This window comes from Drosophila grimshawi, unplaced genomic scaffold (assembly GCF_018153295.1).
Source record: "Drosophila grimshawi isolate 15287-2541.00 unplaced genomic scaffold, ASM1815329v1 contig_311, whole genome shotgun sequence".
Lineage (NCBI taxonomy): Eukaryota > Metazoa > Arthropoda > Insecta > Diptera > Drosophilidae > Drosophila > Drosophila grimshawi.
In genome coordinates, this window is record NW_025063098.1 from 20,415,345 (window position 1) to 20,433,412 (window position 18,068).

At 38.1% G+C, this 18,068-nt stretch overlaps 1 protein-coding gene across 1 annotated transcript in view; it reads left to right on the plus strand.

Annotated features, from left to right (window-relative positions):
• The first annotated feature begins 1,523 nt into the window (after positions 1 to 1,523).
• LOC6567207 overlaps positions 1,524 to 18,068 on the plus strand; it is a 30,684-nt gene continuing 14,139 nt past the window's right edge. The window contains exon 1 of the mRNA XM_032740256.2: positions 1,524 to 2,135. Within this exon, the coding sequence (XP_032596147.1) occupies positions 1,976 to 2,135 (160 nt within the window). The 5' untranslated portion in view covers positions 1,524 to 1,975. The remainder of the gene's footprint in view (positions 2,136 to 18,068) is intronic.

Genomic DNA, 18,068 nt, shown 5'->3' on the forward strand with positions numbered 1-18,068 from the left:
GTATAAAATCTCAAACTTAAAGAATCAAAATATGTTATGCTGGGAATAAGTGTAACAATTTTGTGGAAAGCTAAAGTGTTGTTATTGTGACTCAACTTCTGTAGTTGTTTTTAATGAAGCTTGTGCACGAAATGGTCTTGTTTGTCTCCCTTTGTGAGAATAACACATATATATGTGGATAAAATTGTGGAAATCGTTTTGCCATAATTTTGCGATTGAAGGGGGTCAACGACAAATCAGCGTTGGGCCAAATTTGAATTGCTACAAATTCCCGACTCAGCAAATTAATATCCTCCCAAGAGTGAAATATGTTGTTAACGGAACTAGCATAACAAAGGCTTTTCGCTTGGAATACAATTGGATTTAACCAAACAAACAGAAGCAAAATCAACGTTACTGACAAATAATAATAAACAAATAATAAATGTGTATCTATAAATCATTGAATGGTAGTATCTGTGAATATTTAGAAGCAAGATTTGAAATATTTCCAACAAGGCCAAGCTGCCTGCCTGACAAAGTTGTACAAGAAGTGATTTGTGTTATTTTGAAATCATCCTTTTAAAGGCGACATTGTGACAGTGATATAAACGCATGAAAGCAACAAAATAATAAGCCAAATTGCCATCAAATAAGCGCAACTAACATGAGCTTAGTTTGACTTTGATTGAATGGCGGATTGCATTTATAGACAAGACAAGCTGAATTCCAATTGGATTACCAAATAAACAAAGGAATGGTGAGTATTTTTTTGTAAAATATATTTGTGTTAATGTTGGGATTTTGGTGATTTTTAAACTGAACGAAATGAAAAAATAAGTTGACTTCTAAGCATGTAGCTTGCCTAATTGTGAATACGAAAAAATAGTTATCTTGTAGACTGGATTTAAATTTTATTCAGGAATTCGAAAAAATGGGTATACTAAATTAGGTCCGACACATCGGCGGACAGGCGGTCAAACGGATTTGGCTTGGCAAGTTATGCTCATAAAAAATATATGAATATGACTTATGGGGTTGGAGATGCCTTCCTCAATAGTTTACGACCTTCATGAACAAATTTAATGTCCGCTACAAAGGTATCAATATATTTATTGATTATTATGCTTATGAAGTTCGTCAAAAGAAAATCCAAAAGATGCACTGTCAACAAATATTTTAGGACCCCGATAATTAGCAATTTGTAATTTTGATTACTGCGAATTTTTTTATACGTTTGAAATTTCGATAAATTTATTGTGTTGAGCTTTGGAAGCGAATTTTAAAACAATTTTGATCAGTACATCCCACACTTTAAATTGTGCCACATTTGGTGGATTTATCCCACACTTTAAATTGTGCCACATTTGGTGGATTTACATAAATAAAATGATCAAATAATCAAGCAGAATAATGTAATTGACCAAATGTCGTTTAGTTTTAATAAGCAGCATTTTGATTATGCATTTTATTCTTATTTTTTTGCAGATATAATTCAACTGCATAAAAATGACACTCAAACCACATATAAAAGAAAAGAATTTAGAAATCGGGTCGGTTACATATTTTTCCTCCGATTCTGATGTGCTGCTAAATTGAGTTGAAAAAGACAACACACAAACTAGGGCCAGATAAGAAGGCAACATTCGAATTAACTTCCCTATATCAATGTGATATTTCCTCAACAATTTGTAGTCAAACAGCCAAAAGGAGGAGGCGGCGAACCATAGTGACTATTACCATATGCCCTGATGCAGCTGTTGGCTGAGATTGCCAATCGAAGCGGAAGGAATTCCATTTAAAGTGTGGGCAGTGTATAAAAGCAGAAAGCGCAGAACGACGCGAATCAACTCTAATTGCAGATGAAGGTTGCCGCTGCGAGAACCAAAAACGAATTGTGCGTAGGACTGTCAAAGAACATCTAACTTAATAGAGAAATACTTTGTCTTCGTTTCCCTAACTGGCCGAAGCTCCGCCCATCGGCAAAGGTTTCGAGATGGAGCCACGTCCCAATAAGAGGCGGAACACAACCCGAACCCGAACCCGGACGCAGACCGAGACCCAGACCCAGACCAGATGCCAGAGTCTAGGATTCGCACTACTGGTCTTGATATTGACGCAGTCCTTTGACTGTGTTCTGTGCGGCGAGAAATTGGGTAAGTGGCTTTATCGTTTTTCTTATTTACAGCTCGGCTCACATCACTGCCTCCCTGAATCGTGGATGGCAAAATAAAATCAGCAACAACAACAACGGCAACAATGCAGCCTCCTACAATGTCCTTTGTTTCTCAGTGCCGCTCATGTCTCTTATCTGTTATTTATTTGAGTTGTTATTTGACATTTTTCTGTGCCGTTGATTCGCTTAGAGCTGCCACGCAAGTTCATTAAGGCACTGACTTTCTATTCTTATTTACATTCGCTCGCTTAAGTCGATGAAAAATGCGAAAACTTTACACTCAAAAATACCCATCAGCATTTATTTCTAAGCCCCGCTGGGAATTCGTTCTTTTCTTACCACAAAGATATTACGCCCATCTGAACAATCTGCCAGTATCAGGATTTTATTTTTTAATTGTCTTCCAAGTGAACGCTTTTAAGCGGGCTGCGTCTTGCCTTATTCATCTTCTCCTTTTTTTCTTCTGAAGTCAAGGTGCTTACGAATCCGATTGCATCATTCTGCTAAGAGTATTAGCATTGTTCTCAAAATAAGTTCTCTATACCCTGTACACAGAATATATATAAAAAGGGGATGTATGAGATAATTTATTGAAGCTAAAATGTTAACCCCCTATTTTGTACAATATATTGTAATTTTAGTGGCTCTGATTGGATGTAAAACAACTAATGTCGCTAAGCGTAGTATATACATATATATATATATATATATATATATATATATATATATATATATATACATATATATATGTCTTAGATGTGTGCTCAATATTTCAGTTTTATTACAAAGTTACAGCTACAAATTAAATGCCATCTACAAATGTTTTATGGAATTGTCGAGCGTTATAGAAGATCTTCCCGACTAGTCCCACTGACTAAGCCAATGTTACTGTTTTTATGCTCCATCTGTTTTTAGTATAACAGACCAGTTTTATGTGGAACGCATTAAACGTGGTCCTTGGGGAATTACGCTTCTCAAAGTTGGGACTTAACATGTGTGTGTCTAGCATCACATGTCATCGAGGGGAAACTTTGGTGCTCCCTCGCTGACATGCCAACAATTTGATGCGATAATCAATTGGAGACGTTGCCTCGATGTACAAGTGTGTGTGTTGTTGTTGTTTTTTTTTTTTACCTCGCTACACGTTGATTGTCATCTGTCGTTGTTCTTCCTTGAGATTGATGGCTTCCAAAACGGTTTTTGACACGAACTACGTGCCGCGTGTGCTGCTGGTTCCTTTGTTTCTGTTAATGCCGTGAAAGAAAGTAAAAAAAAAGAAATAAAATGTCTGTTTGGCTTCTTCAAGCATGAAAAGAAGCACAAACTGAGCAACAGGCGCAGCTTCCTTTCGGATAATCGCAATATGCAAATCCTGAAATTATTTGTGGTTAGCGACGCCGTGGCATCTGCTCATAATTCCGTGAATTTGTTTTGCGGAATTTGATTTCTTACTCAATTCACCAAACAAAACTCTCTGTATATTGGCAGACTAATGCTAGAGTGGAGCAGAAGAGGACCCCTACAATCCAATATGTATATAAGGCGTATTTTGAGTGATGCGGGTGCATATTAAAGCAGCATGAGAGTTTTCGTAAGCAAAAACATATGTGATGAAAATTCACTTTTAGAGCTTCTTTAAATTTGCTAACAAAAATTGGGATCATAATTTCCGATATATTTTCATTCAATAATAGAAGTGTATTGCATTTTTCACATTAATAAGAATAGAGTCCGGCACAAAGCTAATTTATAAACAGACCTTTTTAAAAATAGATGGTTGAAAAGTGCACAAAATACAAATAATTTCTGCTGAATTGTTTTCATATGTGAATATAATTGCTCGTGACGAACTCGGCTCACAACTAAAAGCACCGCACAGCGTACATTATTATTCAGAAAGTAGTTCCCGGCAGCCTTTTATTTACAATTTAGAAGGTTTCCAAAAATAAAGGTTTTCATTACAACTTTTTAGAAATATTTTCTTTTATTAACAAATATATTTCTGAGAAATTTAAAAAAGGCTTTCTAAATTTATGTATTATTTATTAATTCCGAAATGTAGAAAAGTTGTCTAGTGTTCATTTTATTGGAAGTTTTTTTTCTGAAGTTTTTCATACATACGCCCATTGCTAAAGTGCTGAACAAAAAGACTTACATATGTATATATCTGGCCTCCTTTTCTCTGCGACATACTTTTGAATTACTTTATATTACTGGCTTTCAAAATTTATTATGGATTCAAGGGCATAATAAATATTTACACAATAATGAAATTTCAAGTTGTTTAGGGTTTGTTTTTTAATTTAAACTTCAGTTTGAGTTCCCTTATGCAAATATGCTCATAATAATGAAAATAATTGGTGATGTGCAAAACATTAATGGGTTTTAAATTAGCGATGTGTCTTATTTGACATGCACACACACCAATGCATTGTATATACTTATAAAAATGTATACACACACATACATAAGGAATATAAGTATTTGTACTTAAGTAAACGTTGTGATTTAATATAAAATAATGAACGTGACACTCGCAATTTGCGGAGCCAAAATGCGTTTTTGATTGCTGCTTGTGGGGCGCTTACGAAAGATAAGCTCAGCAGTATCGACTCGGCAGTACTTGCAGACAGTCATACACACACACACATACACACAGGTACATATACAATAACACTTCAAACACACACACACACATACATGCAAGTGTGTGTAAGATGTGCGTACATTACAATGAGCCAGAAAGCGAGGCGAAGTGAATACTTAACATGAATCCAGTGAATAAATACGCTTTCGCATGCTACTTATGTGTGTGTATACACACACACACACATACACTCACTCACATATGTATGTGCGTATTTATGTGTGAGTGGGGATCTTTTTTGGCAATAAGAGAAAAAGTTGTTTTTTTTTTTTGTTTTTTTTTTTTTTTTTTTTGTTTTTTTTTTTTTTTTTTTGCACTTGTTTGTAAAGGGCAAACGTCCGCGTTAAAAAGTTATGAGCGACAATATTCGCGGCAATAAAAACTGACGACAGAGTCAACGGCGTCGCCTCAAATTATTTGGGATATGGATGTTGTTGATGTCAAGCTGAAGCGAAACGACTCAGAAGAGCGGCTCCAAATGTATGCATGGGTAGATTCCTAATACTTGGGCTCGTGCACATATCAAAATTCTCATGGATCACACGTCAGCCGGAAAATATTCAAGTTTGCTCTGGCTCCTGAAAATACATATATGTATACCGAAATACACATACCTAAACACATACACAGACAGAGGGCATTTTTCAACCAATAATTATTTCGGCTTCTGGCTGGGCACAATTTGTTTGACAGCTTAAAAATAATGAGGGACTTAACGTGATGGTATTTAATAAGGCCTGGAGGTAATCTTAACGTTCGAGGGCCTATCAAAAAGTGGTAAGTTGTATAGCAGGCCAAAGTCAGATTTATTGCGAGCTGCCCTCGGTAATAATATAAAAAAATGTCTATTAAACGCACACCATAAACTGGTTACAAGAACCGTCTGCAATCATTTTGTTGGGCGTGCTTGACATTTAATATTGTGGATGACTTAAATAAATATTTATAAGTACATTCCAGAGTTTTTTTATATGACTTAGTACTTCTTCGAGCATAGTTCTTAATGCAGTCAGAAATATCGCACTGACGTATAAATAATTGGTCTACAATTAAAATCGCTCTGAAAATAATAAAGTCTGAGTTGTATTTGGAACCACAATATAACTATAAGAACAACAATTTTTAAACATTAGAAAGGGAATTTTTAAAAAGTAGAAAAGCAAATCGTTATTTTTTTATAACATTTAGAAAAATATAATAAGTAATAGTACCGAGTTCGAATCATAACTTTTTCTAAATTAAATTATAAGTTTTTATAGATTAGCTAAACTGCTTGCATATGTGAAATAATAAAATACTAATGTCCATTAAATACATATAAATAATCACGATTTGACTTCATGTTCAAAAAATGTATGCTGGATTTACGAAAAGAAAGATCCTGGTTTTTGGAAAGAGACAACGTTCCGTTTTATGAATATAGTTTCTGAATAATAACGTGAAAGTAAAATTCAGTGTGATTTTTTCCTGAGTGTAGCAATTTATAGTTGATCCTTGGCGCATTAAGTGCTCAAGTGTCATAATAATAGTAGTATTCCAACAACACCTACCCCGACCTCGTGCGGTTCCCCGCATTGTGTGCCGTCAAGATTCAACAATTTATATGCTAGACAGTGTAAAATTTGACTGACTTTGTGTTAATTACCCAACTTCAGAAGCAGACGCGAACGCAAGTTGATTTAATTGCTGTTGACTTATTTTGATGTTGTTGTTGTTGGTTTGATGAAACATTTCAAATTTATTTGGCGCACCCAAACGTGAGAGGAATGCCAAGTATTGTGTTCCAGCCCCATCTGGTGCCCCCGGGGGGCATACTCTCGTAGCATGCCGCCTGACTGGGAGGCTCATTCAGTATGTACTGCGCTTCTTAATTATTCATTTAAGCGTCAAATAACTTGCGTATAATTTGCATGGCACTGCAATGGCAACTAATGAACAAAGCCTTCCTCAGCTCACAAGTGTTAAAAACTGCACTCAGAAAAATGCTCGTCATTTATTACAATTAAGAAATACATTTCTGTAAAACAGAAAACACAACCTTTCTAAAAGTGATTCAAAAAAAAAAAAACAAGAATGACTTTCTAATCTTAAGTTCGATATTCTAAAATAAATATTTGGATTTTTAGTGGTTGTGCGACTACAAATCATGAAACTGCAATGAGCGTAAAAGTGAAAAGACCGAATTGCATTTGCTGGCCAAAGTTGTGGGCTTGTTTGTGGTCACTGGTTGTACCAATTGTCGGTTATATACCCAGCCGATTAGCTTAGATAATCCGGTCAGTATCGAGTTTTTTGTGCCTTGGCATCCCATTCTGATTTATGTGTTTGTTGCCCCCGCTATTTGTAGACAGCAATACAGCAATGCCCCTTGATGTTGAGCCTAAGCCGCGCACCTGTTGCACTTAACACAGCGATTTAAACCGAAGTGCCACGTTTCCATTCCCAAAAATTCTATTTATAAACGAAATTGTTTTTTGTCCTCTAGCGCCAACGGCTCTCAACGACCTTTTGATATTTTTGGAAGTGCCTTGCGATGTTCTTTTGCTACACGCCGCAACACGCTTAGCATTTTTATTGTCTCCATGCAACATTAAAATATTAGTTTCAAAATGGAAAACGACCCAAAGTAAAAATAAACAAATGTTTCTCTGCCGCAATTACAGAAAATTTTGACAGGCCCCTTGCAATGAATCAACTCAGAAGAACACATTTGATCCGGAGAACTGCCTTGGAATGCTCCACTATAACTTTACATATTGGGGTCGAATGCTCAAATGATCCATGTTTGAGTGTCTCCAAGTGACTGATAAATATTTGAAAATCGATCGCAGCAAGATGCATATAAATAGTTCTTTGTTCTGTAAAATTATTTAAACTATAATTTATTTATGGAATGACCGTTGATCTATACGAAAAGTTATTAGTTTTAATTAAGCACGCTAAAAGGTTTCCCGAAATAGAACATTTAATTCATATGGGAAGGGGTGGGGACAGTGAGCTGTATACCTGATACTTTTGATAATACTTTGAGCAGCAGCTAAACAGGAAGTGGAAATCAATAGCTACCTGCCAAACTTCGACCTTGTTAAACAAAAAATCTCTCTGAAGTGTACTACAGTGAAACCAGTCATTAAGGGACACTGATTGCATGCAACCAGATTGTTCGTTCCTCACGGCGGTTTCTGCAAAAGCTGCCATGGTGAAGAAGCAGAATAATCGGTTCAGCACTTCCTCTAAAATTGCCCCGCACTAAATAGGAGAGGAGACTACAGTTTTTATGGTCTTGCCTTTTTGACATACCAATCGGCCCTCTTCGACGTCCCTCCGAGGCCACTAACTGGAAAACATTGCCCCAAGCTTTATTGTAGTAGAGTTTCGCGAGTAAAATCAGTAAATCGGCCTGTCCACGATAGTATATAGAAAGTTTCCTTAAAGTTTCGATTAAGATAAATGAACTAAATTCAATAGCTTTGCCAAAAAGTTAAATTTGCTTATGTTAGTCTCTTCGCTGGGTGGCAAGCCATTACCTATCACGCCAGTTATTACAATAATTTGTGGCGACTTGCAACAGCTCCTGCGTCACCAGTTGAACAAACAAATTTCGTAAAAGTTTCTGACTCCCTCTGGGACTCTGATAGTTTTAGCAGCTGCTGACACAGAGTGAGTCCTGTTTGACACATCCTGTCGGCCTTATTGACGCACACACAAAACACTTGAACGCAACTCTAACAAAACAATGCTGGTACCTCCCCCCACCCCCCAGCCACCTTCCCCCTCGCTGCTGGCCGGTTAAGCGAGCAGCTAGCACATAAGTCGCTGCTTATTCTTATATGAAACACTGCCCAGCAAAACTTTTCCAATGTATCAACAAATTTTGAGTGTTAATAGCATGAATGTGTTCAGAAAATGGCTAAAAATGGTTTAATGGTTTTGTGCAAATGTATGTAACAGGCAGCTGGAAGCAGGTATATATATTCTTGATCAGGATCGGCAGCCAAGTCGATAAAGCTATGTGCGTCTGTAGAATCACGCGTATCTCAGAGACTGTAATAGCAAGAGAGATCAAATTTGCTTCATTATATCGATAACTGCCTAGGTTATCGATACATTTGAATGTCCGATAAACACCCATTTTATAGTCGAAAACATATTCTTGTATTACTATTCAGTGCCTGTATCTGCCATCAGAAATGAGAGCAATTCCAAGCAAGCTTACATTTGGGTATGGAAAACTTTTTAAATGGAAATTTGCCAATATGGTTCAGGGTATCTCGTAGTCGAGCTCACGCGACTACAGACAACATGCTTACTTGATTTAGTTGAAGTTTGTCTTGTCTCGCATTTTGACCAACCAGCGAGTGTGTGTGCGTGTGTGTGTGCGTGTGTGTGTGTGTGTGGTTGAGGGGATTTCCGGTGTGCAGGAGCAGCTCTCTGCAAACTGCTGTCTTGCATTTTAATGGATACGGCACGAGTCGCAGCATTTTAAATGGGGAATGGGAATGATGGATTGGGGGGGTGGGGGGGGGGATCTTTAAGGCGGCACAAGATGAGTTGCATGCGGAATTTTAAGTAGTCAACTGGATTATGATGGCCCAACGTCAAATTTTATACACTAGGCAAACAGGCTGGCACCAATGAAGCACACATTCAACAGCGAATACCTCTATGTGTGTGTGTGTGTGTGTGTGTGTGTGTGTGTGTATGTGCATTGGTGTGAAATCGATGATACCTCTTGGCAGGTAGTCGTTGCTAGGTGTTGTATTTGTAGCAGCAGAGGAGAGAAGCCGCGCCCAAAGCAGGAATTTCAATTTGACGCTCATTAGCGGCAATCAGGCACCAAAATTCGCGCACAATGCGGGCTCCGACTTTGCTCCGTGCCAGGTGAATCCAACTGATGCATGTGCCACGTCGTGTGTGTGTGTGTGTGTGTGTGTGTCTGTGTACGACAAAGAACTCGTTGTTTGTGGCAGTGTGTAAACAATTCGCACGCGAAGAAAGAACCAATTTTCCGCCTGGCTGCAGTAATAACTTCTCCAATGCCGATGCGAAGGGATTGACGGCAGCGGAAGGCTGATGATGCCACACTTTATGAACGCCTTCTGCCCCAAAAGCTGTTTTCGGAACAGCTAAGCGAGTGAATTTATATAAATAATAAAACAAATCACTGTCAAAAACGGCGACAGACAACAAGTTGTGGGAATAAAGCGAGTGAATGTCAGTCACACACCACACTAATAATGTATACGACTATATATGGAATTAACTGAGCTTAAAACGAATCGAGGCTAAGAACACTTTATTAAATACCTAATTTGAATAGGCTTCAATTGTTCTTGCAACAAACTAAATTTAAATGAATGCCTAACGTTGTTTCTGTTACAATTCTGTTAAGTTCGTTACAGCACTGCTTGCCTTACATTTGGGACAGTGTGAACTGCTTTAAACTGCTTTATATCAAGTTTATAAGACATTTGTCTGTTTCCCAATTTAGTTATACACAATTATTTCTTATGCAAATAACAGAATTCATTGCTTGCTGCTGTTTCTATACATTTCGGTATAATTCTTGCATATTTTATAGCATTAACAAATTCCATCAGTTTAGAAATTGTATAACAAATATATTGCTTTTAGTACAATTGTCGAAACCATTGTTTTCTAGTTAGCACAATTAAGCAGCTAGCTATCTGTATAACACGACGTATATATAACAATCAGGTATAACATTATCACATATATCATTGCTGTAATACAAATGTCGGAGATAGTGTTTGCCAAATAGCACAGTATAAAACATATGCATAACAAATACGTATCACAGCTTGGTTGCACATAACATTCTTCTGCATAAGTCTGCAGTATACTAATTGTACTATGTATACCAAAAAATGTATTGACTGATATATGTATATAACAAATATTATTTGGGTCATCAACCATTGTACCCAGTGCTGTAAAATGCTGCATACTTGATGTATAACACAGAAACTGTATACTATTCCCATTATTGTATATCAGTTTGTATAACTTAGTGTTTTCGAATACAACAACCATATCTTCATAGTTGCTACACACAACCGAAAGTGCTCCACTCTGAACGTGCGCTGTTACGCTTGGGACAAGCAGTTCGCTGCACTCTTAGCACATAAATTCTACTTGTGGATTCTATGATAAGAATTGTTAAACATCAATTTTTACAGTAGCGAATGGTTAAGCAAGCAGTACTACTGCTTATTATTTGTGTTTGGGTGAACAAAATAATAATAATAATTATTATTATGAATAAAGTAAGGAAGGGGTAAGGATTCAGCTGTAATCTTTTCTGACATTAATCTAAACGTAATCTGAAACACGTTTTAAGCATTGTAATAAAATATTCGAAAAGTTTCCTAAGGCTTCTAAAAACTCATCTCTGAAGTTTGCCAAATTTTTTCCGATTTTATTTCGCCGAAAAAATATTATATTTTAGATGCAAGGAGGAGTTGGATGTGGAAGAGGGAAAGGGAGGAGGTCGGCTGCTGCACGATATTCGCTGGAAATATATATGCGCAAACATTCTCTTCAACATCTAACGGTTTTGGGAATTTCCAAACATTTCGACGCATTTCACACGGCTACGAGTAGCCCTAATTAAAATCATGAAACTGACGTCTCGATAATTGAATCCGCGTTTGGTAACTGTAGCCACAGGTCTCCCTGCCAACCAGATGAAAGTCAAACCCAGATTTGAGAGTGTGTGGGGAGGGGGGGGGATGGTCAGACGGTCAAGTCCTGTGGCTATGCATTATTCACACACACACACACACACATATATCTTGGCGGAAAGGGTCCTCGGCTTGTGGAGTCCACCTGTGATCTGTCCTCATGGAGGTGGTGCTGGTGAACTGGACAGATGACAGCTTAAATATGCGTGGCAGTTGCAGAAGTGTCCTCGTTCGCGAACTCTTCCTCATGCGGCAAACCGCCGCGCATTCCTAAGCGATTTCTGGCATGGTTAACGTCAGGGCCAACAGCCAACAGTTCATTTGCCAACTTGCAGCCTAACCGATGGCTCTCCCTCTCCCTCTCTGTCTCGCCCTGTCACTCTGCCACCTGAATACTGTTGCACTTATCTGAGCCACTAGAATTTTAATCCATGAAGAGGCCATCCAACTCGTCCAGGTATGATCAGGTATGCAGGCATGTGCTGAAAATAACAATATTTTAGACCATAAATTGGCTTGGAAAGAACGCTGCTAGTGGCATTTCAAAGTGAGTGGGTCAACAGTCAACACCTCACCCAGGTTAAGACTAGATGCCCCAACATATAAGAAGACCCACTCACCTACTCAACAAACTCGCCAAGTCTCCCAAACTATTAACTAAAACTAAAATTAGAAAGTATCAGAAAAGCTCTATTTCTAAACCTACCCCTCATCCTGTCTGTATAACCTATTTGTATATAACTTAGCATATAAATATAGAAATGACTACTTTATTTATGGCAATTTATTTGTATCTTTTTATTTCAACAAATCTTGGTCTATACACTTATATAAACTACTAGTCCCAGATGAGCTCTCTGTCTTCTTCTTATGTATATTTTATTTATTATGATCCTTTTCCGATATTTTTCAATTTAAACTGTCTTCAGCGAGCAGAGCTTAAATTTTAATCACAGCTTCAATAATATTTCTCTGATTTAAATAATAAAAAAAATTGTAAAAGCAGCTTCATGAAAATTTCTCTAATTTAAATAATAAAATTAATAGTCTCTCAGATCAGAGCTGATCTATGGGAAGACTTACCACATAATGTTTCATCTCATTTTCAAAAAAGACAATAAAGTGAACTGACAAAAAACGTAATTATTTCCAGCCAAGATTGGCTTTGTTATTTAACGCTGATTCTCTTAATTTATGGTCCTTTTTTTATATCACTTTCCCGGCAAAGTAGACGTGGTTTGAAAATTCATTACTTTGTTTGGTTTTTATTTGGGTCAGGGGACAAATAATGGCTGTCAAAAAAGCAGCTGACAAAAAAAAAAAATATATATATATATATATATATATATATATAAATCACGCTCCTACGTTGCGGAGTCAGTGATCCATCAAAGCTGAATATAAAAAGTTTGTTTTTTTTCCAAACAACTGCATTCAGCTTTGTATTTTCTCGTTATTTTTTTTTAGCGAAGGAGTGAATGAAGACCCATGTACCAAAAGCTTATCAAGTGTGCTCCAAAAAAGGAGAAATTCTCTCTATATATACATATACATATATATATATATATATATATATATGCGGCTCAGGATTTATAAAAAAAAACTTTGTGCAGAACTGAGAAGTTCATTTTGGAATCCTAAAATTTATTGGGTTTGTAGAAATGTTTGGCATTTTTCAGGACTTTTCCAGAACTTTCTGCATTTTCCGACATAGCCCAGATTTTCATCACAATGGCTAAATAAATGTTTCTACCCTGAGCCCATTTAAAAGGTGTGTAACAGGCAAGACGGAAGCATATCCGACCCCATAAAGTATATATATTCTTGAGCAGGGTCAACAGCCGAGTTGATATAGTCATGTTCGTCCGTCCGTCCGTCCGTCCGTCCGTCTGTCTATATGAATCTCAGAGACTATAAGAGCTAGAGTCCACAAATTTGGAATTGTAATACATTTAGATTTTCTTCTAATTAATACATAATTTGCATATACATACTATTGATCAACTGCCCAAATTTCATCAAGATCGGATAAGAAAAACCCAAGTTATAATCGATAAATTCTCATATTGCTCTCATAGCGTCAATATGTTTTTGTGTGTATTCTGCAGATCTCCATTAACTACGATTCCATGTATATATTTATTTATGTATGTATGTATATATATATATACACACTCGTATTGTATGCATTATTTAAAAGCTGGGTTCGGGGTATATCGTAAGCGAGCTCACTCGACTACAGCACTCTTGCTTGTTTTTGTGTTGTTTGTAAAATTTATGTGAATGCAATCACATTGATTATGGAGACTGACTAAAATGTATAGATAGCAAATATTAGATATTATAAAATTTAAATTTTTGCATACTAAATACAATGTTTGAACTATTCACAATAAATCAAATATGTTCAACCGCAGGTCGATGCAAATGTGTGCGTATTGCTGATACGAGACCAACTGTTGTTGGCCCATTATATTAGTCAGGTGTTTGATTGGTTATTGACACTCAATAAAATTACTTACATAATAACACAATCAAATTATTTGCCAGTTTTTGATTGATTTGTTAAGCTCATATTTTCTCTTTTGCTGTGCCTTAAAGATTAAATAATCATCATGGTCCAACACGTCCACAGACAAATAAACAGCAAAGATGTCATTGACTCAGTGTGTTGAGTGAAAGATACTTTCTGTGTAAATAAAATAAAATATGCGTGTCGCAATGCAATGCAAATATTTGTTATTAAATGCATTGTATAAATTGGACTTCTTAATTGCTCTCTTGCGACGATTTAAGCACTTGTAAAGTTTGTTAATACCTTTGAATGGAAGATTAAGCTATTTATATAAGCAAGTCAATACATATAGATGTGTTTTTGTGTGCTTCTAGTATTATATTTATAGTATTTATTTTTCTCAAAGCGTTTACCTTTTTATACAATTTAAATACAAACTTCAATACAATAAAACTTATTAGGATTAATTTAATGCTTCATTGTTATTTGTGTTATTGCATGCAATTCATTCAAAGTCGACTCAGCTAGTTAAGCTTATTGCTTTGCTCGGCAGCATAATCTGTCAACAAAGTTTCATAAAGCTGAACTCAAAGCCAAATATCCTTATTTTCCACTCAAGTTTCAAATAAAGATATGTCGATTTTGAGACATTGCAGCTGCCTCAATCAATGCGTAACATATTATTTTTGTGTTTAATGGAAATATAATATTCACTTGGCACACGTTAAGTTGACTGTGAGCATGTGTATGTGTGTGTGTGTGTGTGTGTGTGTGTGTGTGCTTTTAGCCATTGGCAACGGCACTTTGAGCCTTACACGAAAGTAGCAGCAACAAGTCGTCTTGCGTCTTGCGTCTGGCGTCTGGCGTCTGGCGTATCGCCTTCACGTGTCCGTGTCCTTGTCCTTGTCCAATCAAAGGTATATTTACAGCCTACTTATCTACATGCACGCACACAAACATATATATATATTGTGTATGTGTATATGTATGAGTGATGGTGTAAATGATAAAAGCGATACGCAAGCGAATTATGAAGTCAATCTAATCACCCAGGCGCACGCACACATCACAAGCGTCGCTTACTCCAATTCACGCACACACACACATAGATACACACACACACACACACACACACACACACACACACACACACACACACACAAGCACACAGATAGGCCCTGGCAGTTGGCCACTAAATTATCTACGATAGGCTAAATCAATGTGTTAAGTTGACTGTAAACGGTACATTCGATTAAATGCGGCTTGCAGACCAGAAACTCTTGGCGGCGGCATCACTTGGCACAGGCACACGGCTCTGTTAGGAGATGCTGGGTGGAAGGGGGGGAGGTGTTGGTTGAGCACAGTGACCCAGTTCCACAGTTCGACAGCCTCACACAGAGCTACCTATCGTCATCGTCATCGCCATCGCCATCGTCAACATCATCGTCTCTCTGTCTCTGCTGGTCTACTCGTTATCCCGACCTAACTCGAAGAGAGTATTTCCCCTCGGCTCGTGACAGCCGTTAAACGAAGCTTTGTTTCGCTCGGTTTCGCTCGGCTGAACGATGGATGAATGAAGCCCAGTTAGTTCTTCGTCGACACTCAAACGCATCGGACGTGTGACGCGCGTGCCGCCTGACTGCAAAACGGTAACTGGTCCACAGCTGCCACATTCCGTAGTTTTTGCCTAAATTACGTTTTTGGTTACGTAGCGCGGCCGCCACAGCGGCAAGCGTGGTAGGTGGGGGCGTGGGGCATGCACAGCCAAAAAAGTTGCACGTGCTCTGAACGTGGTGTGATTCAAATATGGGAAGCTATTCCTTTGAGTGCGCGAGTGTTTCGCATTTTTGCGGCCAACGGCAAAAATTTAAATGAGCATTAAAAAAATAATAAAAATAAAAAATAAAAATATAAAAAAAACAAAATAGCTGCAACAGCCAAAAGGAATGTTTAAAACTCAACGAAGTGAAGCACTCAAAATGCACACAAGCAGCCAGCAGCACCAGCAACCAGCCAGCAACCAGCCAACAACCCAACGGGCAACGTGAAGCTGGAAAACTGTTCCGCAAATATGCGAAATTAACAAGAAACTGTCAGGTGCTGCGATTAGCCGAGCAAACGTTAAGCCGGCCTTTCGAGCACCTACGCTCGACTCCCACTCGCGTGGCACACATGCCCCTCCCTCTTTGTGTGTGTGTGGGCGTTTGTGGGTGTGTGTGGGCGTGTGTGTGTGCGTGGCGGTTTGCCGCTTCGCTTATTTTTTGCGTCGTTTGTGTCGCTTCATTTCAATTTTGTCGCCAGCCTTAGCTGAAATAAAGCCATTCCTCTGACCTCACAGAGCATGGACAACGGGGCCACTTTGTGCTCATTTGCCATTGTGCTAAATGAAATATGAACAATTTAAACATACATATGCAGATACACACACACGCACATGTGTATATGCGTGTGTGCAGTTTATCTCAGCAGCCACCCCGCCAAACACACACACAAACACACACACACGCACACACACATACGCACACACAGACTCCGTAACACGCACAGAAACTTTTGAAGTGGAGCAGAAAAACTTTGCTTGGCATGGCTCGCATCATTAATCAAATGTCGAGTGCTCTGGCAGTGCTCAAGTTTTTCTAGTTACCCTCACCTCCCCTTTGCGCTCTGCTCTCTCCTCCTGTCAGAGCGCTGTCCAAATATAATAATTGAATAAGAGAATATAACAAATGCCCAAAAAAAGAAACACACACACCCACACACATACATATACACATACATACATTCAAAGATTTCTTACGAGTTGTGCGCATGCTAATCCAATAAACCTGCCATCAACTTTGTCAGTTGGCCAATGTGAAGACGCAGCCGAGGCGAAGGCTGACACACTGATTCCAGATGAGTCCTTGGGCAAGATGTCATTCCGTCAACTAAATGTCACTCACTAATGAGCATGAATGTCATACACACAAACACACACACACACACACACACACACATGTCGATTTGCATAGTACACACATGTTTGTTGTCATTTGAAACACTTCAGAATTGATGAAGTTTACCGTTTGTATCTCGTAGATAGATGCGCGAATCCTTCAATATTGCTTCGAGCAGCAGTCTTGATTAACGAGTCGCCTGCCATATTTCAGTATGTTTGCAAATCAATTAACTCTATTGCTCTGTGCCATGTGAGGAGGGGGGAGGGGGGGATTGGATAAGGCTTGGCACTTGACACAAATGAGACTCTTATTAAACATTTCGTTGGCAACTATGCGCAATTGAAATCAACTGAAATCAACTGAAATACTTGCAAATTTCGAATGTCAGCAAGCATGTTGACGAACATGATGTGTGCTCAATCCCACACACACACACACAGAGAGAAATCTACAAATGTGTTTGTTTGCAACTTTGATTCTCATCTAAGTCAGCGCGGCGGCAACTTCACTTTGCCAGTCAAATAGCATTTTAATTAAAAGTTTTTGCTGCCAACGGAATTACAATTAATTGCTGGAGGCATGCAGATGTGCCGTCAATGATGGATGCCCGCTCCACCACCCACCACCCACCAGCAACCAGGGCACGTGTTTGTTCAAATAATGTGTTAGTTGGACATGTGTCCAGCAATCGGATTGTTATTTGGCGTGTTACCAAATATTCTTTTGCTCCTTTCATGTCATCATGCAATGACAACACATTGTTCCGATATGCAACATACAAAACAACAGCGCTAAATTGGGGCCAATCAATTTTGCTTTTGTGCACTGTGAATTCCAAAAGAAATCACATGAAATATAAATGGCAATGACAAAAAACAAAAGACACGCTTATCGCGCTAGGCAACTGTGAATTCCGTTTGTCTCCTGCTGTTGCACCCAATTGCATATCCATATGCACATGTACATGTATGTGTTTGTGTGTGCTAATGTGTGTGTGTGTGTGTGTGGAGGGGCACTTACACTTACACAGCCGCAGCGATAATTTGTGCATTCAGTACAAATGCATTTTAATGGGAATTATTGGGCGTGGTCAAACAAACTGTGTGGC